Below are 27,646 nucleotides of genomic sequence, written 5' to 3'. Positions count from 1 at the left end.
CTCCCCCAGGCCCAGGTACCTGGGAGACGCAGCTAGAGGCCGCTGCTAGGCAGCGAGGCCCGGCGCCCAGACGCGGAGAAGGCGGCCGGGTCCCCGAGGCCGGAATTGCCGGATGCGAACAGGGTAGGAAACGTCAGGGGCAGCGCTGGGGCCACCCCGGCGGGTCCGGCCCCTAACCCAGAAACGCCCCCTCCTCCCTCACCTGTCCCAGGGAGGAAACTCCGGGGGAGGGGACGCCCTCCAACCCCCTCCTCCCCCGATTTCAGTCTTTGGCGAAGAGCCACGGGATGGGGGGAGCAGGCGACAAGCCGGTGGAGGAGAGACGCCTGCTCCCCCAGCGAAGGCACCGGGACGGGGCTTCCTGGGGGCGGGGGCGAGGGCCTCTCTCGGTTCCTCTGGCTTAAGGAACGCCCCTCCCCTCTCCTGGCCCCAGCTTGCATAAAGAGCCGATGAGAAGAGGCTGCGCGCGTCTCTGCAGCCACAGTGGAAGCTCACGTTCGCTGGGAGGCGAATCCAGGAAAAGTTGGGACACTTGTCTCACTTCGTCTCCGAAAAGATCTAGAGGGAAGAAGGGTCGGAAGCCAAGGGCGCGCGGAAAAGGTAAGGAGGCGTGGAGGGGGTGGGTGGTCGAGGGACCACGAGTCCCGCCTGGGCCTAAAAGCACGTTTGCTCTCAAACGCTCGGACTTCAAGGAAAACCCAGCCTCCGAGGCCTCCGCCTTCCCTGGGCGCGCCCCCAGCGGGAAAGCGCGACTGCGGCGAGAAGTCCGTTGCGCTTCTAAGTCACAGAAATATGGGGACGTTAAAAATACACGCGATGTCTCCTGTACACTATGTATACGCTCGGCCGGCTCGCGCCCGCGACCTCGCGAGGAAGTAGAACGCAGACTGCGGGGCGCATCCCCGCCACCCCGCGCGCTCCGGGCCGCCGGGGGAGGGGCGCAGAGTGCGGGCGGGGCGGGGCGCGGGAAGAGAGGGAAGGGGCCGGGCGGACGACCGGGGGTCCTCGAAGCCCCAGGTCCGCTCCTCTCCGCAGCCTCCTCCGATCTTTATTGCAGCGTCTCCTCCGGCGGGGCGAGGCCGGGCTTAGAAAAAGGGCGGCCGGGGCCGACGCGCCAACGGGACTCTGGTCTCCGGGAGGGGAGGTCTTCTCCGGGTCCGCCCCAGCCGACGTGGCCTCCGGGCTTCAGGCAGCGGGGAAAGGGGGCCAGGGCGCGGGCACAGGGTCTGTATGTAAACGGTGACAGCGGCGGGGGGCGCAGCGAGGGCTCCGGGGCCGCGGGCCGGACGCGCTCGGGCCCAGGTGTTTGATCCTGGCTCTCAGGAGTAGATGGTGATGACCTCGCGGCCGCCGCCGCGGACCAGCATCACCCGGTCCAGGCGCTCGGTGAGAACCTCGAGGAATTCCATGTCTGAGCGCCCGTCAAGGAGAAAGACTGTCCCCTTTCCTCCCCCATGGAATCAGGCTCCCGTTGGGCGCCAGCGGAACGCGGGGCTCGCGTCCCTGTCCGAGGTGCTGATTCTGAAGCCGACCTGGCTCAGCCCTTCCTTCCCAGGGCTAGGAACTAAGACCCCTGACGTCCGCCTCCCTCCTTCCTCCCAATTTTAAGCCCAGGATACAGTTTTCGTCACCGTTGCGGTTGCGGGGAGGCCCAGGCATGTTGAGCAAAACAAGCTTGGCATCCTGGGATTTCTTGACAATGACCTCGTTCAGCCGCACGGCGGTGTGCATGCGCCGCACGTTGGATTGGTTCCTGCGGGAGAAAGCCAGGGAGGAGGGCAGGAAGGCTAGGAGAGAGGGGGGACTTGGATCCAGTCGCCCCTTCCAGCACCTCCCCCGCCCCCAGCGCCGGGCTGCTGGGATCTGCTCCTTACAAGCCAGAGACCACCAACCCTAGACCACTCCAAGCTGGGCTACCCCAGAGGTCAGGGGCACGAGTTGAGGGTTCATAGCAGAGTGAGAAAAGTAGGGAACCTGGCCAACCTAGGAGAGAGTTTAAAAATTCTGAAGCACTTACAAGTTCTCCCACTCCCTTCAGGAAACATAAGAGAAGCAAGGAGAGGAAGAAAAAGGAGAAGGGTCAGAAAAAGCAGGAGAAGCTGAGGACTTGAGCCACCATCAACACCTTGCGTGCAGATGACTCCTGTTCTCCCAGCCCCCCAGCCTTTACCTTTCCACTGCCTGCACCTGTGCGTTCTGACCCTTTGCAATCAAGCCCAACCTGAGTCCTCAGACAGAGCAACCAAGGAGAGGTCTGGGCTGGGCCTTCTGACTACCAGCCCAGGACCCCTTCCACTCATTTGCTCTCAATGGGGAGCAAAGACCCTGTAGGCTCACCCCAGACCCCAGCCCTTAGCCCCCAGACCCGTACGGCTTCATGCTGAAGAAGTCCTTGATGCCCTCTGAGGAGACAGGACTGGGGCCCTTGTTCTTCTCTGCCACCGACTTGTCCTTGGTCCAGGTGAGATGCACTTTTTCTGGATCTGCCTCGCCCTCCACCTCGGGCTCCTCCCCCGGAGACGGTGAGCTGCTAGGGCAGCTGGGAGCACTCTGGTCATGGATCAGCTGCACCTAAGGGATGAAAGAAGGGATGGCACGTGATTCATTTGGAGGCCAAAGGTTCTGCTCCCACCGGTTGCAGCCAAACTACCCGAGCTGCATACCTCCTCTTCCGGCTTCTCCTCACTGTCACCAGCCGTCTCTTCTGGGACGTTGAGACGGAGCCGGGTGTTGGCTGGATTCTTTCTCCGGATTGAGCCACGAGACTCATCTGTGATACTCTGGATCTAGGGAGGGACACAAGTTGGTGCCATGGAAATCACTACCCATGCCCTGCAAAGAGCTACCCCCAAAGCTGATGTTCAGCCAGGATGTGCACTTTCGGGACCTGTACCAGTTGTTAAAATACTGCGATGCTTCCACACCAAATAGCTATTGCCCCACTGATATGGCCACTCCAACTCCTCTCCAGTACCCCTGGCCTTCCCACTCTCCAGTGACCAAAGGGTTGACACCTGGCCCAGCTGAGCTCTACCTCAGGGCCAGTTCTGACTGGTCAGTGCACATGCCACTTCTTACAATTGTACTGTCACCCACCTCTGAGAGCTCTTCTGTCCCCAGCCCTAAGGACCCCACTCGCTGGGGTGGGGCTTTCATCCTAATGCCAGAGGGCTGGTGGGCCCATGTTACCCACACGGGAGAGACCTTACAGCCAGCCTTACCCCATGAGAACTCATCACCGTTACCCCTGAGAACCCACCATCCACACCCTAGGAGGTTTGCCCCCAGCTCTCATCATCAGCTGTATCCTGAAATATCCACTCATTACTCACTCTCTAAGGGTCTATCACATGATACCTTGTCCCCCACACTGCAGCCCACACCCCTGAGGAATCATCATCCATACACATTTAACTTCCACTCTTCTCCCTTGGGCCCCAGAAGTCACGTTGAGAGTACATCTGTCACCCTTGCCAAAGCCCCTCTGCATCTCAGCTGGGAGGCTGGAGACAGGCAGCTGCAGCGTGCACCCTTGCTGCTGGGGAACCAGTGCCAGGAGGTGGCAATGCCAGTGACCAGGAGTGGGCCATCCCAAATCTGTGCAGCCCCAGAGCTGGCAGCAGCTTGAGACACTCCGAGCCCAGCTAGGGCAACCTCACCTCCCGTTCCCGCTCATTCTTGGTTAAATGCATTTGTTTGAGGATCTGGGAACGCTGCTCCATCACCAAGGTCTTCTCGTAGGTGTAAGCGGAGATGTCGCTCTCATGCTGTGGGCAGGCAGGGGCGGGATGGGGGAGAGGGGCAAGAGAGGAAAGTATGAGCTCCGAGCTCAGGTGCAAGGCCAAGAAAAGAGAGGCAGGCCCTCTTCCTGCTGCCAGCCTAGGGCTTCCCTGTCCAATGACCTAGTTTAATAAACAGTTGTGGGAGGAAGGACAAAGCAGAGGGTGATGCTCTTTGAAGGTGAGGCAACTCATTCCCTCCTCAAGCCCAGGACTGGGTGAATGAATGGGTGAATTAATGAATGAGTTGATTAATTAATTACCTGGGTGAATGGAGAGGGGGAAGAAGTTAAAAAAGGAACATAGAGATGAATGAATACACACACATATGCATGAATGAGTGAGTGAATAAATACATTAATGAATATATGGGTGGATTAATGAATATACCATTAGAGGGATGGGTAAATGGTGCTGAGTGGAATGGATAACAAGAGGCTTTAGAGTGTAACTACTAGAAACCTGGACTCTAGAGCCAGTCTGCCTGAGTTTGAATTCTGGCTTTGCCACTTGGTGTACGTTTGGGGCAAATTACTTAACGTTTCTGTGCCTCAACTTCCTAATCTGTAAAATGGGAATACTGATAATTGGATAACTGTATCTATTTCATTGATTGCTGTGAGAAGTAATGTATATATAAAGCACATAGAACAGTGCCTCTCATGTAGTCAACATTACTAGACATGTCTATTCGTATAAAGGATACAAGGCAGGGTGGGTGAGTGGGTGGATGGATGGATGGGTGGAAGGGCTCTTGGGTGAACATGTGAGAGGCTTAAAAGTGGATGGGTATGCCCAGGTTCCATCCCTCATGCCACAACCAAGAGTTCACAGGCTGTAACTGAAGATGCCACCCGCCACAAAAATCGACCTCAGTACCACAACTGGGACCCAGCGCAGCCAAAAGTGGATTGGAGGGCGGGGGGAGGACCTTAGCATCACAAGCTGATGGGTACTGGGGTTCCCCTGTTTGGTTCTGGGCCCAAGGGCAAAGAGGCCAGCAGGACTCTAAAATGTCAGAGGCAGCTCCTGGGGGCTCACCATCTCCACCACCTCAACCTCTGCGGTGATACGTAAGTGGTACAGAAATGTGGTCAAGTCCTTCTTCATCTGGATGCTATTGTCGTCCATCTGGGCCACGGTGAAGATTCGCATCTTGCACTTCCGCCAAACCTGGAGAGATGAAGGGGACCCAGAAAGGTCCAGTCCAGATGCCGTGCGGAGACCCAGGGCCAGACCTCGTCCCTCACCCTTCCCACCACCTTCCCACACATCCAGGTAGCCCACCAATCCTCTATCTCGGTGGCCACTCCGTACAAAAATGCCCCTGCTTAGGTGAGGGCCCCCCGCCATTGAAGCATCACTCGCTTGAATTAAACACGGCTCTCCTCTATAATTCAAGGACATCTGCCAGGGGAGACACAGTCAGTTCCCAACACCTCAGAATAAAGGAGGTGACTGGAGCCCTCTCCCAGGAGCTCACACGGAGGTGGGCCAGGCGGGAGCCCGGGAGCCCCCCGCGCGCGTGGCCATGAGCACGCGCACACGGGAGCGTGCGCGCGGCCACGTGCACGTGCATGTGGGGCGCGCGCACAGCCACGAGCACGTGCACGCGGGGCCGCGCGCGCACACGTACACGCACCTTGTGGTGCCGCAGCAGGAAGGGCAGCAGCATGAGCATGCCGCCATCGTGCACAATCCACCAGACGTCGATGCTGCCTTCAGAGAAGCGCTCGGGGTTCCCGGGAAACATGGAGACATTCTTGGTGACCAGCAGGGCCAGGTGGCCAGCCGTGGTTTCCCGGACCAGCTCTGGAGGAGGCCAAGGAGATGGCAGACGGTAAAACAGTGACCCTGGTCCCCTCCTTGGCACCCAGCACCCCTCCCCATCCCGCCTCCCGCCTCGGCCTTGGACTGAGGAGTCAGAAAAGCCCCATCTGCCTGGGCCTCATTTGAACTTGGGGGGAAAAAAAACACACACACAAAAAAAAAAACCTCTCTGGGCCTCAGTTTCCCCACTGGTCAAGTGGTAATAAGGATACCTGCCCTTTCTGATTAAGAAGGCGACCCTGCAGCGCTCACTTAATCCTCCCAACTACCTTCTAACTGGGATCTACTGATAAAGCAGCCTCAGGGTTTACCAGCTGCCGTGACCTTCATCTCTCCGTGCATCAGTTTCACGCCACTAAAATAGAGACAGCCATGCCTAGCCCTCACAGGCCTGCTGAGAGAATTCAAGACCTAGAGAAAGCCACCACTTGTCTGGCACACAGAACGCAGTCTGTAAGTGTTAGTTACTGTATGACTTATTTCTGCTACTACCAAGGAATCTGATGCTCAGAGAGGGTGAGGCACTTGTGAACAATCACACAGCAAGGAAGGGCCAGAGGTTAGATTTAGACCCGGGCCTCAGTGGTGACTTCAAAACTGTAGGTCTTCCCACTGGCCTGCTCTGTCTTCCCTGCAGGGTTGTGCGCCCGGCAAGAGCCAAGTCTGTCTCCTTCACACCTGAGTCCCTGGCCTCCCAGCACAGTGTCTGGCACCTGGCCAGCTTTGAAGGCCATCACCTGTATATGCTGGATCCATACTTGTTATGCCTGGGAAGCCGTCCCCAGGCCCAAAGGAGAACCCACCTCCACGCAGCCCTCCACCACTCGCAGCCCAGCCAGCTTTACCAATGAAGTTCCTCCACGTCTGATGATCTTCCTTCTGTCGCCAGTTGCGGGGCCAGCCAACAAGCACAGTGTTGTGCTGCAGCCCCCCGAGGCCCCCGGACTGAATCAGGTGGGACACGCCATCTCGCAGGTTGGAAGAAATCACCACCTGGCAGAAGCCTTTCACTTTCTCTGCCTCCATCAGGCGCCGGATGGACTGGGGTGGCAGGGATCAGAAAAGGGCCAGCCTCAGGCTCAGGCCTCCCTGGCCCTGCTCAGCCCCTTGCAGCCTCCCTACCTCCCATCTCTCCTCTCCATCATCCGGATCTTCCTGAAGCTCAGCTCAGACCATGTCAGCCTCTGGCACCCCATCACCTATGGCCCCTATTCCCCACTACTCAAGCAAAGCTCTTCATGATCAGACCCCATGCTTCCCATCAACCTGCCATGGCTCACAGATTCCCCAGGGAAGCTCTCCCCCACCACCCAGACTCCCCCTCCCCCATGTTGTCCATGACACCCTGCCTGGGCCAATTCAACCATCACCTTCTTCAGACACCACCCCTCCACCCAGACCAGAATGAAACTGGGCTCCTCTGCTTAGCTGGACAATTTGGTTTTAACGATTTTTAAAAGTTAGCATAATAGTAGGCATTTAAAACACACATTCAATCTGCGCGATGAAGGAAGTGTTTTTATGACTCTCAGTTTATAGCTAAGGAAATTGAGGCTCAGAGAAATTAAGACTTGCTTCAGGCCATATGGATAATGGATATTATTGTAGAGGTTCAAATCCAGGGGTCTGACTCCATCCTTCACACTCTTAACCAATCTCCTAATGTCAAACAGAAAGGGCTCCAATTTCTGCCTCTGTCCCAGTCTGTTAATTCAGCATGCAGTGGCTGAAAATAAGAGCAGAGTAACCTTGGGCAAATCACTTCCCTCTGTGAGCCTCAGTTTTTTCATCTGTCAAATGGGCATTGTGACAGCTACCTCATTTAGGAAGAGGGAGAATGATATAACATGATGTGAGTAGAGCTTAGTATACAGCCTGAGAGATCATAAACACTCAATACGTTCTATTACTTTGTGGTTACTAACTCTAAGGTAGCCCCTGTCAACCTCAGATGGGTTGGAGAGCCTTCTGTGTATGTTCTGTCTCCCCCTCCAGCCTGGGACCACCTTGAGGGGTGGGGTTTGGTCTTCCACCTTCCCGTGTCCCCCAGGGCCTACCCTAGTGTCTGGTACCCAGGACATGTGCAGCCACTGCATGTTGAATTAAAGTGACCAGTGGAGGCCTCCAGCCCTGGGCCCTGACAGATCGGTGTGAACGGCCCAGTGAGGCAGAAACAGCGGCTGTCACAAGCCATTAGGGGTGCCCCACCCCATCTCATCGCACCTCCCTGAGGCCCCCTTGCCCTCTCCACTTCTAATCATGGCCCCGAGGGGAGAGAGGCCTGATTCACAGACAGAACCCTCTTCCTCTGCCACCCACCAGACACCTGTTAGCGCCACTTACTGCAGACCCCTGCTGCCCCAGCTCACGCTGGCTCTGCCCACTGCTCCGTGAGCAATGACCAGTAGATAGGAATGAGAGCAAGTAATCCAGCCCCTGGGACCTGGGTTCAAATCCTGCTATGCTTCCAGCCAGCTTTGTGACTTTCAGCAAGCTGCTTTCCCTCTCTGGGCCTCAGTCTCTTCCTGTGCTAAATTGGATACTTATCCTGTCAACCCCATGCATTGTGGGAACTGGAAGAATCCACCAATGTGAAAACGCTTTAAAAGATTTATGCTTTGGCAGAAGAAAGCTGGAATAGGAGTCTAGGTTTTGAGTCTCCGCTTTCTGTCCTTAAACAAATGACCTGACTTCTCTAAGCCTCAGTTTCCTTATCCATAAAATGGGCCCTTCTGGCCCTGATCATCTTGAGTTCTGCAGCTTGGATTCTAAGGAACTTAGTCACTGAGCCCTTGGACTCCACTTCTGAGGAGGAGGACAGAGAAGCCTGAGCCCCAGCTGATGGGAGAGGTGGTAGGAAGAAACTGAAAAGGAGCAAGGGGCTGTCTTCCCAACTGCCACGTGCCCCCCACCAAGCCCTATACTCACCTCCTCTGCCCGCTGGGCCTGGGGATGGTTATCCAGAAAGGTGCCCTCAAGGACAGAGCCCACAATGGTCAGGCCCTTCCCTGCCTTGAGCTGGGAGGTCAACGAGAGCAGCTGTGGATGGACCACATTCTGGTCTTGGTCCACACGTACCAGCACCAGCAGCTGTGGCCTGAAGTGGGTGCAAGATCACGTGATCCATCCACCACCTCCCCAAGCACCAAAACTCATACACCCATACTCCATACACTAATCACCTGTCCCCCATACTCCCATCCACCTAAACATCCATCCACCCATGTCCTTGGGTTATCAACCCATCCAGTCATCTCCCACACATCTCTCCATCCACCCACCCATCCATCTCTGCATCTATCTCACTCACCCATGCATTCATCCATCCACCCACCCACCCATCTACCTCACTCACTCACCCATACATCCATCTATCCACCTACCCATCCATCTATTTTATCCTTCAGTTATCCATTCACGTCCATGTTAATTTACCAACACATGCATTATTCACTCAATTACCCTCACATCCACCTACCACCATCCATCCACACATTCATCTATTCACCAAACCACACTCCCATACATATATACACTCAGCTATCTACCCATCTATTTATCTGTTCATTCCCTTATTCATTTACCCTCCCCAGCTAACCATCAGTTTGATACCATCCTCTAAGCACCTACTCTGGGCTAGATCCTGTGCTAAGCATTTGAGGATTCACAGACTATTTATGCAAAGCTCCAGTCTCTAAAAGGCCAGTTTAGTAGACATGAGTGAGGACAAGTCCACGATGTCCTCATTCCAGGGTTCCAGACCTTACTCTTAGCAAAATGAACCTGAAGGAGAAGGAGGGCTTGCAGAGCAAGCAGTTAGGAAGCACCTGGGCTGAGAGGTGAGAGGGGAAGATTCTGGCTCCAGTTTTGCCTTCCACGACCCCTGAGACCTTCCCTAAGCCCTGATTTTTACGTGAATCAAATAGTAGTGGTAGTAGTGAAGTCACTCAGTTCGTGTCCGACTCTTTGCGGCCCCATGGACTGTAGCCTACCAGGCTCCTCTGTCCATAGGATTGTCCAGGCAAGAGTCCTGGAGTGGGTTGCCATTTCCTTTTCCAGGGGATCTTCCCGACCCAGGGATTGAACCCGGTTCTCCCACATTGTAGGCAGAAGCTTTACCATCTGAGCCACCAGGGGAGCCAATAGAGAGATTGTTAGGAATCTAGAGATTTCTAAGAGGCCCTGTAACTCTCAAAGTGGATGATCCCACCTCTCTTCAGGGTGAATGCTCTGTGATACTCCACTTAACTTTCTGGGCACGTGCCTTCTCCAGGGAACTGTGAGCTCACTACATCCCCGGAGACCAGAAGGGGTCAGCACATAGATCATGTGTTTTTTTTAAACAAATGATGGGATGAATGGAGGGATGGATAGATGGTTAGAAACTGGCATGGCAGGCAGGGTTTTGGAGAACAAATGTGTGGAACCTCAGCTCAGCCTCAGCGTTACAGGAGGGAAGCATTCAGATGAGGCCGAACACCACTCAGCAAGAGCAGAACAAAGCAGGTGGGGTGGGTCGGGCCCTGCTCCCTCCTTCTTCAGTCGCCATCACTCACCTCCAGTTCTTGGTGTGCGGGGGCCCTTCTTCCAGGCGCAGCAGGGCATAGCGAGCAGCGCTAAGAGACAGGCCTCGGATCCCATCGCCCCATTCCTTCTCTGCCCTGGGGGCCGGGAAGGGGGGATCACAAGAGGCAGAAAGCCGGGGAGTACCAGGGAGAAGCACCCACCCCCCAGTGCGGAGCCAGAGCCGTCCATCTCGGGCTCAGAAGGGCGGTCGCTCCAGGCCACCTCCATTTCTCAAAGCCTCAGTGCCTGCCTCTGCTCCTGTCCCACCCCCTCAGGCTTTCCTCTCCATTCTCCCCAGCGTCTCGGCCTCAACCCCACCCCTCCCCGCCAAGTACCCATCTCTAGCCTCCTCGCCCCTCCCATTCCCCGCCCCAGCCTCGCCCCGCCTTACCCGCGGTACTCGATATACTTGTAGATGAGCCCAGCAATAAGCATGGCCACCAGGGCGTAGTACCAGGAGCAGATGAACATGAGGGCCAGGCAGAGGCTCATGCCCAGGAAGGAGAGTGTCCTGGACAGTGGAAGGGAGACCCGGCCTCTGAGCCTCTGGCGGGGTTCTCACTGGTGCCCAGGGCTCAGAAGGCAAGAGTTAGATGGGGCAGAGAGGGCCTGGGCCAGACCTGGGAGGCTACAGCCAGGGCTAGGGGAGCCCACACCATCATCTCCAGGAGCATCACTGGAACCTGGGGCCTCTGGGTGGATGAGTAGCCACGGACAGGGCCCTGCCCAGCTCCTCGGTCACCACACTGCCCTGGCCCAGTGCCTCAGGCCCTGGCAGACCACCCTGCCAGAGGGGTTCTGAGGGCAGGGGTCTCTGGGGAGAGTTGGAGGCAAGATCTCCCAGGATGAACATGGGACGAGGCGACTGGTGCGGCAGGAGGGCCGAGGTGGGACAGAGGCAGGCAGCCTAGGTTCTGGTCAAGGTGCGCCACAGCCTTGTGGCGGGTGACCTTAGGCCCATCCCTTTCCCTGCCAGAGCCTCCATTTCCTTCAGGTAGAATAAGCATGATCATGCCCACCCTGTCTGTCCCACCAGCCTGTTGTGAGGATCAAGAACCATCAAGCAGAACAATCAGAAGTCCGGCCCCACATGAGGAGCACCCTTCTGTGCCCCAAGCACTGTAAGGCTCAGAGGGGCCTATGAGGTAGGTACGGTTATTGTCCCATTTCACAGCTGGGGAAACTGAGGCTTCCTCATCAAGACTGGCAGGTGTTGAGCACTATGGACATGAGAGGGATTCTAGCTGGGACTGCTTATACTGTCTTCTGTTATTACTTGTCATTATAAGGAGAACTTCGCCAGGACTTTTCTCATGCTACTTGGGCTACGAAAGCTGGAGTTGAGGATCCTGAGACCTGGAGGGGATGGGCTGGGGTGAGGAGCCGGGAAGAGGATGGTCCTGTGGGACAGGGGGTTGGGGGGGGGGGCAGGACAGGCACCCACCAGTGGTAATATCGAAAGCGTGGCCGCCAGTTGGGCGTCCTCAGCAGCGTCTGTACCGCGCAGGCCAGGTTCACAAACATGTAGCACATGAGGAAGAACCTAGAACATAGAAAGGGCCCGGAGAGACAGAGATGCAGGAGAGGCAGAGACAGACACACAGGGAGAGAAAGGGGGAAAGGGAGGAAGAAACCAGGGAGGTGGCCGAGTCATGTTCTGATGCATAGGAAGGGGTTCAAAGGCCAGATCCCCTTACAGCACGCCCTGGTGCATGTGGGGATGACTCTCTGTACAACAGAGGACAGGTTTCTACGACAGTGGGATTGTTAAAGTGGTTCAGGTGGGCCGTCCAGGGTCACAGCTGGAGCATCCAGGTAGAGAGACCCCCAGAGCTGATGGGGAGGGCAGGAGGCCAGCACGCACATAGAGAGGATGGGGGCGACCTCGTCCAGGGATGCGATGAGGATGCCAATCTCGCAGATGCAGGCGGTGAGGAGCAGGGCCCACGTTGGCTCTCCGTTGGCTTTGCCATGGCCAAAAACCTGAGGACACAGCAACCGTCACAGGGGCCTGAGACCCTAAGGACTTCTTGTCTCTCTCCTCCTGTCCTGGGGACCAGTACAGGAGAGGCAGAGAGAGAGGGATACTGCATTTCTCATCCTTTAAAGGTACCCAAGGGGATACCAGGCTTTTGCTGTATCTTGCCCACCCTGACATTGGTACCCAAGTGCAAGGAAGTTCAGATGATCCCTAAAGGGGAACAGGAGGGGACAGATGGAAGAGGAGCTCCAGGCGGCCAGCAAGCAGCCATGACGGAGTTCATCATATATATATATTTTTAAAGCACCACAGAGAGCACCCTCCTCTCACGGCCCTTTGGCTGTCTCCCGAGTCCCTGCCCAGTCACAAGGCCCAAGGAGGACCATTTATTTTTCTCCCTAAGAGCAGACAACCCTGCCCAAAGAGATGACCCTGAGCATGGGCCAAGTCCCAACTAAAGCACACCCATTTTTCATAGTGGCATCACAGAGAGGCAGAGACCAGAAGGCAGTTCGAGGCTTGCTGTGGCCTCTCCTCACCGGGTGGCCTCGCTGGGCAGGGGCCTGGCTGGCTGGTATAGGGGGTCGACTATCGGCCCACACCTCACCCACCACTGACCTGGAGGAAGGGCACTATGCCATCGCGGGAGATGGCCTGCAGCAGGCGAGGGGCCCCCGTGAGGCTCTGCAGCCCAGCCCCGCAGGTAGAGAAGAAGGATCCGATGACGATAACCCAGGGAGACGGCCAGGCCAGGGTGCCCACCACCAGATTGCCGTTCACAGCTTCGCCAAACCTGGAAGGAAGCAGTAGAAGATACGAGATGCTGGGTAAGCAATGCCAACTGGATTTCCAAAGGGTTCCCATGCCAACTGCGGGGCCAGCCGTATGTCCACCACGGGGCTTGGCTGTGTAGGAATGAAGGGACAGACAAAGCCCCTGATGACTGGGCTGTCTGTGTGGCCTTGGGCAAGACATTCAACCTCTCTGTGCCTCAGTTTCTTCAGCTGTAAAGTGAAGATCATTATAAGCCTATCTCATATGATTGGTGGGAGGAATAAGGAGTTAACATATGTAAAATGCTTAGCACAGTGCCTGGAACTTAGTGGCAACTCAATTGTTTTTTTTTTAATTGAGGTATAGTTGATGTACATAAGATTATATAAGTTTCAGGTTAACAGCATAGTGATCCACAATTTTTAAAAGTCATACCTCATTTATAGTTATTATAAAACATTGGCTGTATCCCCTGTGTTGAATGATATATCCTTGCAGCTTATTTCTTTTACACAGAGTAGTTTGTACCTTTTAACACCCTACCCTTATCTTGCCCCTCCCCACTAATAATGATTCTAGTACATGGTCAATTGTATAAGACTGTGTCATCCTGGGCAGATATCTTAAACTGTGTCTCCATCTGAAAAATGGGGATTCTGGCCTCATCACGTGGTGACGTGATGTGGTGTGAGAATCAAGAAGAGCATTTTCTAAGCATTTTCTGATTTTTAAGACAGGGCCATTTGGCCTCCTCCTAGACCCCCGAATCAGTTCCCTCCCTGCTATGAACCCATCCACACTAGCAGCCGGAGTGAACCTTCAGAAACCACAAACTGGCCATTCGGCACTGTCTTAAAACAGAAGATTCTGCCTCAGTAGGTGGAGGGAGTCCTGGCCCTGGAGTGCGCACACAGAGGTGTGCCTGATGCCCACTGCACCCTCCCCAGAACAGGCTCCTCCCTGAGCCCCTTACTTACTTGTCCCGAAGGACGACCCCCTCGATGCAGGCCCCAAACAGGACAACGGAGCTGATGTCTGCAGCAGAGGATGAAGGAAAATCCCCAGGGCGGCATTTCCCGTCCTCCCAACCCCTCCTGAGCCAGCCAGATGCAGCAGCAGCTTCAGAGACCCTCCGTCTAGCCCTCCCCACCCACAGTGGTCCCCGCCAGCTGTGCAGGATACAGACAGCGGAGGTGGTGGCAATGGCCAGGATAGTGCCAGTGGGAATCGACTTCTGGGCATCCCGCAGGTCCCCAGAGCGGTTAGAACCAGCCATGATCCCTGTCAACAGAGGAGCAGTTAGGACAGGAGCCATGGGAGAGCAGACGGAGATAGGACACCAGCCTCCGAGTCATGAACCCAGGAGTCTAGTCCTGGCCCACTGACTCGTGTGAGAGCTTGGGCGTGTTACTTGGCTACTCCGGGCTTTAATTCCCTCACCTGTCCAGTGGGAGGGGAACTGAATCCTGCTTATGTAATGGGGCTATTGGACTAAGAAATTCCCCACATCATGATTGACTTTCTCCCTACCCATCCACTCCCAGGCAGAGTCTTCCCTCTCTGAGCTCCCCTTCACCTGTGACTGAGGGGAAGTAGATGCCAACCAGCAGGGTGAAGTAGGAGGTCATATCGCTGAAGACATAGGGATGGTCCATGTCAATGGGGGTACCATCTGCCAGGCCCGCCGAGGGCATCCCACGCCTTTCCACAATCACCCCCTTGGTCAGGTAGGAGCTCCATAGATTCTCTGTGGGGGAGACATGACTCTCAGATATCAGGGTGCCAGAGCTCTGGGGCCAGGAGGCAGGGTGGACAAAAAGAAGGGTCAAAATCAACCAGCTCTTATTTCCACCAACATTTCCTAAGCCCCTGCTTTGGACCAGGGACTTTGCACATGAATCAGATCGAGTCCTTGCCCTAAAATGGTCCAATCTACTGAAGGACATATACAACAAAGACCTATCTCAGACTGATTCAATATGTCCCAAACTGGTCTCGCCACCCACTCACGGCAAATGGCTCCTTTCCTTTACCCCTTATATTGGTAAAAGGCACCACCATCAATACAGATCAGCTTGACATTGCTCACAACCATTCCCTTTCCCCGTCTCTGTTTCAAAACCATCTCCAACTCCTATCCTTATTCCTCCTAAATATTTCTCAAATACACCCCTTCTCATCTTTCTAGTGTTTCTCCACTCTGGCCCTATTAACTTGTAGTGGTAACTATGATAAGAATAGGCAATTCTTTGTATGTATGTGGGGGGAGGGGGCTGTCCTCTCACACTGTAGGGTATTTAGCCACATCCCAGCCTCTACACACCAGAAACCAGTAATAATCCTTCAGTTGTGACAACCAAAAATGTCTCTAGATGTTGCCACCTGTCTCCTGGGAGTGAGGGCGGGGGCAGTGCAAAACAGGCCTGATGGAGAACAAGTTTGCTGGCATCCACCACTCTCAGTAAGAAAACCATCATATCTCACCAGGACTCAGCATCAGCCGCCCCCTAAACTCCCTGACTCAGTCCCCTCCCTGCTATGAGCCCATCCACATTAGCAGCTGAAGTGAACCTTCAGAAACCACAAACTGACCATGTCCGCCTCTTACTCAGAACCCTTTGGCAGCTCCTCATCACCCTCAGAGCACTGTCCAAACTCTTCAACATGGCTTCCAGGACTGACCACAGTCTGGCTCATGTCAGTCTCTCCATCATTTCTTGCCCCTCCTTCCCTTGCACTTTATGCCCTAGTCATACCAAATTACTCGTGGTTGGAAGGGCACAATATGCTCTTCTGTGTCTGCATGCTTTTAGGCAAGCTGTTCTTCTGCCTGTGATTCCCTTATTCCCCTTGTATAGCTGAAAGTCTCTTATTTGCTCTTCAAAACCCTTCTCAGATGAATCCAGGAAGCCTAGTCTTACCACCTTATACACATGACCACTCCCTCCCTTGGGAGAACTCTGTTCATTGAATGCACGTCTACACATGTCATAATTTATTTGCTATTACATCTGTCTCTGCTATTAGACTCCTTGAGGCCAAGAACTGTGACTTATTTATGCTGTGTTCCTGGTGCTCAGCACAGCACTAGGCATTTAGCAGGTGCTTAGTGAATACTTGCCAAACTGATGGCTTTCTTTCCCACTAGATGGAAAGACATGCAAAGGTTCCCTTTCATCTCTACCCCTCTGTGATCCCAAGGATAGAACATGGCCCAGAGTAGGTGCTCAATTAAAATGGATCGAATTTAACTGAATCCCAAAGAGAGTCCCTTAATCCTAACTGATTAGTCCACAATCCCTGCAGTGTTCCCTGGACACCAGACCTCGTCCCTCCTTCAGACCTTTGATGAGGCCACTGGCAGCACCAGGAATGCCCTGGATCTCTGTGACATTGTTTCGCATGAAGTACTCATCACAGGTGGCATTGAGGAATCGGGAGGAGCAGAAAAGGCCCCAGAGCCGTGTGGTCACTGTCTCATTTCCTTCCCACGCCAGCTTGGCACAGACATCAAAGCCATGGCGAGACAGTGTGCGGTTCCCCAGGAGGCAGATCCTAGGGAGAGAAACAAGGGAGGAAGGTGGGGAGGGATGTAACCTTGCCCTGGTTTCATGGTAGAACCACCAGGGGAACACGAAGAAACACAGATGCCAGGGCCCCATATCCAGAGATTTCGATTTAATTGGGATGGAGCCCAGGATCAGCGTTTTTTCAAAGCTCCTAACCACTGGCCCTCTGGGGAATCGCCTCCCTCCCAAGTGACTCTAGTATGAGCCAGGGCAGAGAACTACTGCTTTCCTGCGATGCTGTTTCAGCACCATGGACAGCAGTCCCAATGTGCCATCCTTCTGAGCCCTGTTATGTATGTAGAGGAATGTGTCCTAGGGAGAGAAGCTGAACCAAGAGGGACCTGAGCCCCTAGACCCTCTCTTTTGTGTCCTGTCCTATGATAGAGAAGGTGTTTAACACTAAGTGGTTGTCTCATTCCAGAAGGTTGTTCCCCACCCAAGAAAGCTTTCCCTCACACAGACTGGTCATCCCTTCAGAAATCTTTCCACTTGACTCTTCCTAACTCCACCTGAGTGAGCGTGCTCAGTCATGTCCAACTCTGTGACCCCATGGACTGTAGCCTACCAGGCTACTCAGTCCATGGGATTTCCCAGGCAAGAATACTGGAGTGGATTGCCATTTCATACTCCAGGAGATCTTCCCAACCTAGGGGTTGAACCCATGTCTTCTGCTTGGCTGGTGAATTCTTTACCTCTGAGCCGCTGGGAAGCCCAGCTCACCAGCAAGCAGTTGACCCTCACAAGGGACACTGGGCCCACCTCCAAAAAAACTTACCCCACCCTAAAGAGATTTACCTGAAACCAGGAGAGGTTTTCCCTCCCAAGAGAGTTTACTCTGAATCCACAACCACTCCAATTCTGAGAGATAGGGGCAGGTGGGGGGAGGCAGAGACTAGTGTGAAGACCCCGAAACCAGCCAGGGAGGAGGGGGAGGGTGCCTGAGGTGCAGGGCAGCAGCACTTACGGGAAGTTGGGTGGGTCGAAGGCAGACTTGATGACCCCAGCATAGATGGCCAGGATGGAGAGGATGACACAACCCAGGAAGACAAGGGCAAACTTGTTGACGTACTTGACGCCCACAAACACCACCGTGGCCATGCAGGTGAGCACACAGGTGCCATACACACGCATATTGTTCAGCATGGCTGCCGCCTCCCCGCTGGCATCTTCTGCCTTAAAAATGGCCATGGCTGGGAAGAGATAAGCCTGTGGGAAAGGGGTGAGGCAGTCAAGCAGGTAACCCAGTGGGGACCAACGAAGAACCACCCCAAGGAAATAACCTGAGGTGCAGGCAGGGCTTTGGAGAAAAAGGTAACTCTTCACAGCATATTTACAGTAATCCGAGACTGGGAAGGACATCCAATGAGAGGGTCTGTCCTACAAAGACTAGTTATTATTCAGTCATTAAAAGATGATACTGCAAAAATGTTAGGAGCAATTATTAATTTCTATCATTTTTGTTATCAAGTATAAGTATTAATGATTATTTATTGTCTTTATTATTTAATTAGAAAGGCAGATACAAATTAGAAATTCATCCCTAGAGGATTAGGTAAATTAATTACGGTATTTCCAAATAGATTATGTAGCTACTAAAAAGAACAACAAAGATTTATATGAACCAACTTAAAAAAGCTATCCCTGTTAGACTGGGTAAAAACAATCTATTTTTAAAGAGAATGTGTTTTATCTCATTTTTGTAAATATATATATGTTTACTTACATGTGAATATATACACACATACATGTGTATATATGTCTGTCTGTGGGTAGATACATCAAAATGTTAACAGTCGTTTCCCCTGAATGGTAAAAATGTGAATAATCTTTATTCTTTTTGCACATCTGTATTTTCCATAATTTCTATATGAAATATTAATATATTTATATTGTTACAAAAGTTATTTTCAGTTGTAAGTGATATTTGCAGAGAGTTTTGAACTATTAGAGAAATCTATAGAGTTTTATAAAGACAAAATGCAATATCATAAAGAAAAACAAAAACTAGAAGGATACACCAAAATGTTAATGATGACTTTCTTCAGGAGATTGTTATTTCCCTTTTTACATTCTTTGATTTTTTCCAATTTATTTTTTTTAATCTTCCAATTCAATAGGTAGAACTGCTTTTATAATAATGTTTTAATTTTGTAAAAGCCATAGAGGTCTATTATTATTCTCTCAAAATTTGGCTTCTTGGGTCATTTATTCCCCATCTATCCTTCCTGACCCTGGACTTCTCCAATCTGTCCCCAGGCCAGAAGGTGAAACATCTGTTAGTTCTAGTTCTATAAAGCAGTGCAGTTGGGGGGACATGCACAGGCTTCAGAGTCAGAAAGACACAGTTTCACATCCCTTCCACATGTCCCTTTACCTCTCTGAGCCTTGCCTTCCTCATCTGTTAAATGAAGATATCTAACTCATGCAAGAGTCGTGAGAATAAAATAAAATGATACATGGCCAGCCACGGGGCCTAGGTAGAATAAAGTGTTTGGGAAATGTCAGCCCGGCTCTCTTATACCAAGGAACCTCCAGCTCCCACTTCCTCCTGCAGGGGCAGGAAGAACTGAGACCCAGGTCAGCAGCTGTCCACTTCAGACACTGCCCAGGGCCCTGACTGCTCATCAGTCACTGCTTCTGACAGATCTCTTTCTCAGCTCCTTCTTCTCTGCAACCTGCCAGCCATCTGCCCTCTACCATTAACATCCACAGAGTGTCCAGCACAGCGCACCCTGGCGCGTAGTAGGCAATCACTGAGGGAAATGACTGTTATCATTTCTACCATGACTGCGCTCTTCCCAACCCACCTCTGACAGTTGGTCGCCGAGTGACCTTGAGCAAGTCGTTTCACCTCTCTGAGCTTCTCATTTGTAAAATGGGCATAATAATACTTAAACCTCGTGAGGACTCAAGCTAATGACTGTAAAGCACTTGGAACTCTACTGGGAGCACAGTGGGTGCCTGATAAACGACAGCTGTTCATGTTACATAATTAGTGTATCCTGTCTCCCCAACTAGACTGTGAACTCTTTAAAGACAGAACCACATCTGATATCCCTCTGGCCTTACTGAGTGACCCAGCCTACAAGAGCATCTGTTAACTGACTGACAGCCCGGGACCCACACCTCCTCCCCAGCCCTTCTTACCAGCAGGATTTCGATGGTGCCCAGGATGTACATGGCCCCAGCAAAAGTAGTGCCCAGGTAGAAGCAGAGGCCCACAGCGCCCCCAAACTCTGGACCCAGAGACCTGGAAATCATGTAGTAGGAGCCACCAGCTGCAGAAAGAATCCAGTATTGGCAAGAGGTTCGAGGGACCCTGGGCTGCTTTAGGGGTGAGGAGGGGATCAGAGACAGTGGTGGGAAGGGGGTTGCACTGGGCCTCACAAGCCTTACAGGCTGTAGTGGGAGACCCAGCCAAACACTCTGAGTGGCTTTTACAGCACTAATTACCATGTTGCTAATTACCCCTCTAAGGAGGTCATGGCTCAGAAAATAGGATGATGGCAAAGAGGGTCTCAGGCAAAGGGAAGAGATCTTTCATTGCCCCGTTCAACACCATCAACAGCCTCCTTCCCCTCCCCTTAAGAGGGCTGCCCCCACCGACTCCACAAACATCACAGCCCAGCCTCAGACCTGCAGTATTGCCTTTCGGGGTTCCTGAGGGCGCCCAAAGCTCTGGGCACTGCCCCTCCTTCCTCCCAACCGTCCAGGTCTCCCTCCCACCCAGCCAGGCCCCCTTCCCCTCCAAGCAGCCCCAGTCACGTACCAGGCACAACACCATTGGTTGCAATTGCACTCATGGAAATGGCCGTGAGCATCGTCTGTGAGAACAGAGATCACCATCAGGGTGGCGGCTACCCCATAAACACCCGCCAAACCCACAAGTCCTCTTCCGCTGAGCTTCTCCTTGGTACAGTTCCAGCTCCTACTCCTGCCAAGTCCTTCTTGTCCAGAAAAACCTCTTCTTCACCCAGCACAGGGAAGAAACTCGAGCTCTCACATCAGAGAGCTCTGGAAACCCCAGCTTGGCCTCTGACCAGCTGTCTGGCTGGAGGAGACACGTCACTTCAGTTCTCTAAGCCTCCATTTCTTCGTTTATTCAATAGGCAGGTGTACCAGCTTCGGCACTGGCTACCGCATGTGTCGAGGGGGGAATCACAGGTCACATGTGAGGAAGTGTAAATGTCATGGGAAGTAGGTGTTAGTGAACATGTGGGTTTTTTGAGAGGATGGGAAGAATTCAGCCAGACCTGTTTGGGACCCATCATCCCGTTTTCTTGTGAGTCAAGACCTACCAAAATATTAACTGTTGCAGGGCTATAGGTGGATCTGATTTATTAATGTACACCTATCTTTTTTATCAATGAGTCTGCAGCACCCGCACCCACACAGAGGTCCAGGTGACACCTGGTTGATGGCCATCAGGGATGAGCCTGGGAGAGGCTGGAATGCCCAGTCAGACCTAATTTCCTCTCCAAAATTATACGCAGTGGTTCCTATAAAAAAGCTCAGGTCTCATGCCGCCCCCCTTTCCTTCCCCTCCCACCCGCAGGTCCCTGCTCAAGCCCCAGCTGTCAGGGAACGGGAGAGGGGAGGGAGTCACTCACACAGGAGCAGCAGATGAAGACCATGCAGAAGGCCTCTATGATGCCCGCGATGCCCACCACCCATGTGAGCCGCAGGAAGAGGATGACCCCAAAGATGTTCTGCAGGCATGGCAGGTACACGCCCATGAAGGTGCCCATGCGGGGGGCCTGCCAGGGAGGCTGGCGTCAGTTTCTGCAGCCCTCCCCATCCCTAGTAGCACCCCAGGCCCTCTCCTCTTCCCCATACTTTCATCCCCCTCCCCGCCCCCCACCTCTACCCCTCATCTCCCATCCCTTCCCCTCCCTCCGCCTCCACCTCCTATCCTTCCGTCTCCATCATTCATCCCTTCACCTGAATCCTTTTTCCTCCCCGCCTTCTCTCCCCTCCAGCCCTTCTTCCCCAAGGCCCTCACCTGCACCGGCTTCTTTTTTCCACCCTCGTTGTTTTCTGCCTCCTCGTGCTCCCTGCTTCCCTGGGGCAGGTTGGTGTAGTTGGCCAGACCACTAAGCAGGGAGGACACCATGGGGCTGGTGTCCATCTCCTCCTGTGGAAGGAAGTTGTCAATGCTGGGGCGCCAGGGTCTAGAGGAGGGTGAGCCAGGTGGTAGGAGGCAGAGAGAGATGGGGACCAGGAGGCAAGTCATTGAGACTAGGATGAGATGGGCAGGGAGAGAGGGGGTTAGGATAAGAAGTGGAGGAGCAGGGGGAAAGGGCAAGGAAGAAGGTGGGCCTGAGGGAGCAATGGAGAGGAGGGGACAGTGCCCCAAGGAAGGAGGGAGGGAACAGCTGATGAAGGCGGAGATGAATCGTGGGGGGAGTCCCAGGACCCCAAGCAGCCCACCTCAAACAGGGCCATGTTCTTGCCATCGTACTCCTTCCCCTTCTCTGTGTCGGTGCTGTTGATGAAAGGGCTGCTCTCCTTGGGGTTGCCATCCCCTGAGAAGGCAGAGGAGTGAGAAACTCGGCATCAATTGTTTGCCACCCGTCTGCCTGGGCACCCAGCTGGGTGGCCACTTACTCGCTGAACCTTGGTCCACACATTGAAAAAATGAGCTAATGCTGCCTCCCCTGCAGAATTTTAGTTCTGTATAACAAACCTAGCACACTCCCTGACATGTACAAGATATTTAATGAATGTGGAAGTGCTTCCTTGCTCTGGTTGGGGGGTGGGGTGGTCCTACTTCATTCATCAGGGCACCCTAGACTCTCCAGAGTTCCCTCCTTGACCATAACTGGCCCATCCTGGTGTTTGGGAGGTGGAAGCACACTCTTTCCTAGAGGGGAGGCAGAGACCACTTCAGCTGGAGGCCCCCAGGATACTCCACCTCTTGGAAAAGTGACCCCCTTTGGCATATCCTGTGTCCCTGGTTCATCTGCAGTCATTGTGTATTCACTGGATGTCTCCTGCATGCCGATGTGGGGGTTGGGTGGGGGAATAAAACACAGCCTAAGACCATTGCTGCCCTTGGGGAACACAAAGGCAGGGGAGATAAACCCATAGCCAGACGTTTCCAACCCAGAGTGGTAAGTTGTGTGGCAGAATATGAACGAAGGACTGTGGGAACACGGGAGAAGCACTCAGCCCAGCCTGGGAGGTCACGGAAGGCTTCCCAGAGGAAGTGACGTGTTGGCTGAGAACTGAAGGATGAGTAACAGCTAGACTGGGAGGGAGCCGGGAGGGTGTTCCAGGCAGATAGAACAGCAGAACAGCGTGTTCGATGGCCCAGAGGTAAGAGTGAGCTGGACTGGGTCAGAGGGCCTGAAAGAAGTTTGATCTGGAGGAGTCTAAGGAAAGGGAATGGGGGGAAGGGCGCTGGAGGATGGAGGAGAAGCATATGAAGAAAATGAGGCTAGGAAGGTAGGTGTGGGCTGGGTCCTTACATGACTAGCCAACCACGTTAAGGACTTTGGACTCCATCCAGAGGACAATGGGAAGTCACTGAAGAGTTTCAGGCAAAAAAGTACCATGGACAAATTTGTGTTTTAGAGCAATCATGCTGGCCTTTTGACGAAGAATAAAGAAGTTAGGGGGGACTTTCTTGATGGTCCAGTGGTTAAGACACCATGCTTCCACTGCAGGGGGGGATGGGTTCAATCCCTGGTTGGGGAACTAAGATCCCGCATGCCACATGTGGCCAAAAAACAGAAAAAGAAAAAAATGCAGAAGCTAAGGACTTTCAGAAATCTGGGCAAGGACTGGTGATACCCCAGACCAGAGCAGTGTGGAAAAGTGAGCAGACTCCAGAATTATTGGCACACATTTCTATGCCAGATGTGTGCGGATGTGGGAAGGAGGGATCTAGGATAATGCCTGGATTTTAGCAGAGGTAAATGGGTGGATGATGGTGCTATTTAATAAACAGAGGAAAAGAGGGAGACTGGGGGTGGGGAAGAGGCTGAATTTGACTGACGGTGAGGCACTATAGGACACTCAAGAGAACTTGTCCAGAAGCACTTGGATACAGATCAGCCCGGGACCCAGGAGAGACGCTGGGCATGAGAATCAGGGGTAGCCCATGAAAAGTTGTGTAGCAAGTGTGTGAAACCATGTGCCTGGATGAGATCATGCAAGGAGGAAGTCTCCAGGGCATTAAGGAGAGGGTCCTTTCAAAGAGACATAAGCAATCCCCCCTACACACACAGAGGCACATTCCCTTGGTTCCAGCCATCACACTTTCTCAGTTTTCAGGGCTGAATCCCAGTAGTAGATATCTCTGTGGACTCCGGGGAAACTCTCCAATGACCAAGACAGAAGTGAAGTGGAGGCCCTACATATTCTGAATTTCCTATCCTCTCATCTCCTGACCTCTCTCTCTCTCCATCTCCATTCTGCCCAAATCCTCCCCATCCTCTCCTCCTGGAAACCTCCCTTAGTCTCTCAGCCAGGGTCCATCCCCAAAGCATGACCTGCTATAAATCCAGTCTCATCCTGACTCAAAACTGTGGAAGTGATGCTTCATGTCCTCAAGGGAAACCCACCACCCGCTGTCTCCTGCCACCACCTCCACTTCACTCATCAAGCCAAGAACTCCTGACCCCCAGATAGGACTTCCACCAGCTCACTCTTCTCCTCACGTCCATGAGTTCCTGGGACTAGCAGACCGGTCCTGCCTGTGGGAGCCTGGCACGTGGTAGGTGCTCAGCAAAAAGTCTGTTGAGGGGAATCCCCCCGGGCTCCCTTCCTGACCCCCAGGGTCTCGGAAGAGCTCTTTGGGGCTAGAGAACAGGAGAAATAAAAGTGAGGTGGGTCCCTCTTCATTTTTAAGATGCTGACAAGAGGCCTCGTGTTCTCACCACATTATAGTGGGAACTAGGGGGTTGGGGATGAGATGAGAAGAAATTTCTTAATGGTTAGGAAAACAGGCTGGAGTCAAGAAGATTTAGGTTCCAGTCCCAACTTCGATGGCTGTGTCCACCCCTTGGGCAAGTCACTTAAACTAAGCCTCGGTTTCCTATTTTGCAAAGGGATAATAATCGTGTTTAATTCAGGGCTGTGGTGGGAATTAAGTAAAATAATGCCTGTTGGGCGTGTGTGTATTGGGCACATAAGTGTACTTACTGCTGTTAATATTACAATCACTATTATTACTAATATACGTGGTACCCCACCCACCCTGGGCGCCCTATCCCACACCCTTTCCCCAGCGGCAAGATTTAGGGGCCCCGTCTCCTGTGGGTTCTCCTCCCCGCGGCTCTTCGGGGTTAGGACCGTCAGGCACGAGAGTGCCCCATTCCTTTCACACCCCTCCCCTCCTCTTTCGTGGGGGCGCGGGGAGCGTGCAGGGCGGGAAAGAGGGCGTCCTGGCCGGAGACCCGGCATCGAAGCAGCTCTGCGCCGGTTTCCATGGCGACCGCGCGGGCAGAGAGCGCAGCGCGGAGCAGAGCCGGCCACGCGCCCGCAGCGGCTTATGTAACGCGGCGCGCAGCGCGGAGCCAGACTCCGGGCCGGAGCCCAGCCAGGAGGTGAGGGCAGAGGAGGGGGCAGCTCGTAGGCTTGTCCTGAGTCGCGCTTTTCCACCCGCCGTCTGGACGGGACGCCAGGCCCCCAACCTGCTCTGCCAGGGCTGATTTCGACCCCTCCCTGGAACCCCGGTTGAGGGGGAGGGTTGAGCTTCACGAGCCCTCAGAGGGGCAGGACCGCGAGGGAGGATCTCGCCCCCATTCCCTTAGCCGGGAGTCAGAAGGCTGGGAGAGCGCCGTGCGGCGCGCGCGCTAGAGGCCGGGCCAGACGGAGGCTGAGCCCTCTCCGCCCCCGCCCTCGCCCCCGCCCCCTGGGAGCTCTCAGCCCGAATCGGCTTTCAATTAAGCTGCGGCCGCCAGAGCTCCCAGGGAGGAAACAGGCTAGCGGCGCGGGCTAAGGAGCCTCCCCTGGGGACCTGGGGCCAGGCCTCGGGGAATCCCCAAGCCAGATGAGGGGAGTAGGGGACAGCGTCAGACCCCAAGAGGAAAGGAGACCTGGGGGGCAGAGACAATATCCTTGTGTTCTTTAGTCCAGAGGAGCCTTCTTTCTCTGGTCATTCCCACCTCCCCGAGGTCAGGACCCAGGTCTCCTACATTTCCAAGAACCTAAGTTCAGAGATGCCGGATTTTCTCGGTTTTATGGTCTTCCCTAAAGCCCCAGAGGTCCTTGGACCACCCCCCACCGCCCACCCCACCCCATCACCGTCTCCAGGCACCACTGGGAGGCCTTCTTTCTCTGGGGCCAAAAAGCCTGACCCAGGTCGTGGCCACTCAGAGAGAGAGAGAGAAAGTCTGCAGACGAGTCTGCTACACTCAGTCTGGAAAACTTGTGGGGAGTGGGTAGAACTGAAGGGAGTTCCTAGTTGGAGTCCTGCTGCACACTCTTTTCTAGGCCACCTGAGACCCTGCAGAAATCCCGTGGCCCAGGCAAGCAGGGCGTGGGGGACTGGACCAAACCCTGTGTCTGGGGGAGCAGAGCCCCCTCCTCAGAGTGGAGACATCTGAAGGGGTTCCCATGTGGGATGACAGCCCCCACCTTCATTCCCTAGGAGCAGCGATGGGATGCCCGGCTCTGCTGCAGACTAGACTTTGCCAAACCACCCGCTTCCCGAAGCCTGAACCTGCTATGGAGGAGGGCGCCTGCGGATTGACTCCAGGGTCACTGGGGAGATGGATGAGTTAGCCAGTCAGTAGTTCCTGCCCCTACTCAGCTTCAGGGAGGAAGAAGGGGTGTCAGAGGATGAGGGACCCTGGTGTCCACAGCCTTCCAAGCGGCCACTTGGCTCTGACTTGGACCCAGGATCCGGAGGACTTCAAGTCCAGGCTGCCTGTCCCTGAAAGACCCTGCGCTTTGAGCCTTTAGGACCCTTGGGCCTTCTCCGGGGGGAGCTCTGCAGGAGTCTTGGACCTGAGGGTCAAGCAATGCCCAGGGGAGCGTTTGAAGGCGCTGAGCGCAGACAGCCAGAGCAGGAGGCGCACTAGTGCGCAAGGGACGCAGCGCCGCTGGAGGGTGGGGGGTGGGGGCGGCTGACAGCCGTGATGGATGGCTGAAACCGCTGGGGGGCGGCGGGGGGCCTGGGAGCCCGAGGGGGTGGCTGGCCTCGAAGACCTCAGAGCAGGGAAACCGCGGAGGAGGGCGGGGGAGAGCGGGAGCCGCCAACGGACTCGCTCCAAGCCCCTCTGGTCCTAGCTAGTCTCCGCACCCACCGCAGCGCGTCCGCAGTGTCCGCGCCACGGCGCCGGGGATTCGGCTGCTGGGACCCCATTCCTGAGGCCTCACTGGGAAAGCTAGCAGAGCTGACTAGAGAGACTCCCCTCTGCCCCACCCTGGAAACCTCACAGCTATCCCAGAGTACCCAGAGGAAAGGGAAAGGGGAAAGAAAAGAGGGTGATCTTGCTTCCCGTCCTGAAAAGGAACCCATGGGAACGCGAGAGGGAGAAGGAAATTCCGCAAAGTAGAGCTGAAAATCCCCGGAGGAGGTTCGCTTCAGTCGGAGGTTGGATCTCGGGCAGCTTTGGGGGAGGGGGCCCGGACTGCATCAAGTGACCCCTTAAGGAGACACCGCAGCCGGACGGGGGCTGTCATATGCCTCCAACCCCCCCCATAGGCACCTTCCCCCCACCTTTCAGCTGGAAGTCTCAAAGCGAGGGACTGCAGCAGACTGCGCCCCCCCAACACCCGCGCTCTGCGCCAGGACTCCAGGGTCCCTTCTCGGGAAAAGGAGCCCTCCTCCCGCCCGTCGAGCTCCACGTCAGCCCATTCTAGCTCTTCCAACCCGTTCCCACCGACTCCCCCGCTTAGCTAGCCCACGTCTGCCCCCGGGCCGTGGGCAGTGGCAAGCCCTCGGCCCCCCGTCCTGGCCCCGGGCGCGGCACATTCCAGCACCTCGCACGGCGCCTGGCGCATTCCAATGGAGCTAGGCTCCAGGCCGACTTGGGCGCCCACCGCCCGGGTCAATCCCAGCCTCGCCTCCGAAGGAGGCGGCCCCCGGCTCTGTCTCTAACCCCAGAGCTGCTTCCTCTCCTCGCCGCCCCCGATCGCTTACCAGGGTTGGCTCCCCCATCGCCGTCCTCGCAGTCCGTCAGGTTGTTTAGCAT

The 27,646-nt window shown here is 54.5% G+C and overlaps 1 protein-coding gene and 1 long non-coding RNA gene across 3 annotated transcripts; one reads left to right on the top strand and one right to left on the bottom strand.

Annotated features, from left to right (window-relative positions):
• The first annotated feature begins 108 nt into the window (after window positions 1–108).
• On the top strand, window positions 109–2,165 carry LOC129626028 (uncharacterized). 2 transcript variants are annotated; one of them, XR_008701697.1, is made up of 3 exons: window positions 109–123; window positions 434–600; window positions 2,039–2,165. It is a non-coding gene; the product is annotated as an uncharacterized LOC129626028 (long non-coding RNA). The 2 variants fall into 2 exon arrangements; XR_008701696.1 differs by lacking the exon at window positions 109–123 and having other exon boundaries at window positions 198–600.
• Window positions 607–27,646, bottom strand: SLC12A5 (solute carrier family 12 member 5). The gene is made up of 26 exons (XM_055545162.1): window positions 27,595–27,646; window positions 21,930–22,024; window positions 21,502–21,633; window positions 21,110–21,256; window positions 20,269–20,323; window positions 19,647–19,777; window positions 17,464–17,705; window positions 16,274–16,485; window positions 14,507–14,677; window positions 14,113–14,211; window positions 13,908–13,965; window positions 12,775–12,949; window positions 12,040–12,158; window positions 11,620–11,718; window positions 10,567–10,686; window positions 10,166–10,270; window positions 8,538–8,706; window positions 6,455–6,650; window positions 5,422–5,591; window positions 4,821–4,952; window positions 3,660–3,767; window positions 2,664–2,786; window positions 2,372–2,571; window positions 2,018–2,032; window positions 1,620–1,753; window positions 607–1,411 (listed from the first exon to the last, which is right to left on the bottom strand). Exons 1-26 carry the CDS (start codon window positions 27,644–27,646, stop codon window positions 1,320–1,322), a joined length of 3,351 nt encoding a protein of 1,116 aa, XP_055401137.1. The 3' UTR covers window positions 607–1,319.

The sequence above is a fragment of the Bubalus kerabau genome, chromosome 13 (genome assembly GCF_029407905.1).
Source record: "Bubalus kerabau isolate K-KA32 ecotype Philippines breed swamp buffalo chromosome 13, PCC_UOA_SB_1v2, whole genome shotgun sequence".
In the NCBI taxonomy this organism is placed as follows: Eukaryota; Metazoa; Chordata; class Mammalia; order Artiodactyla; family Bovidae; genus Bubalus; species Bubalus kerabau.
The sequence above is the reverse complement of the archived record's forward strand: the minus strand, read 5'-3'. Positions and strand labels throughout refer to the sequence as shown.

Excerpts from the sequence above, each read along its gene's own strand:
- SLC12A5 (XM_055545162.1), bottom strand. The coding sequence starts at position 27,646 with ATGCTAAACAACCTGACGGACTGCGAGGACGGCGATGGGGGAGCCAAC. Across the intron at positions 21,634-21,929 it reads AGAACATGGCCCTGTTTGAG|GAGGAGATGGACACCAGCCC; the intron begins GTGGGCTGCTTG and ends TTCCTTCCACAG. Across the intron at positions 10,271-10,566 it reads AAGTATATCGAGTACCGCGG|GGCAGAGAAGGAATGGGGCG; the intron begins GTAAGGCGGGGC and ends CCCGGCCCCCAG.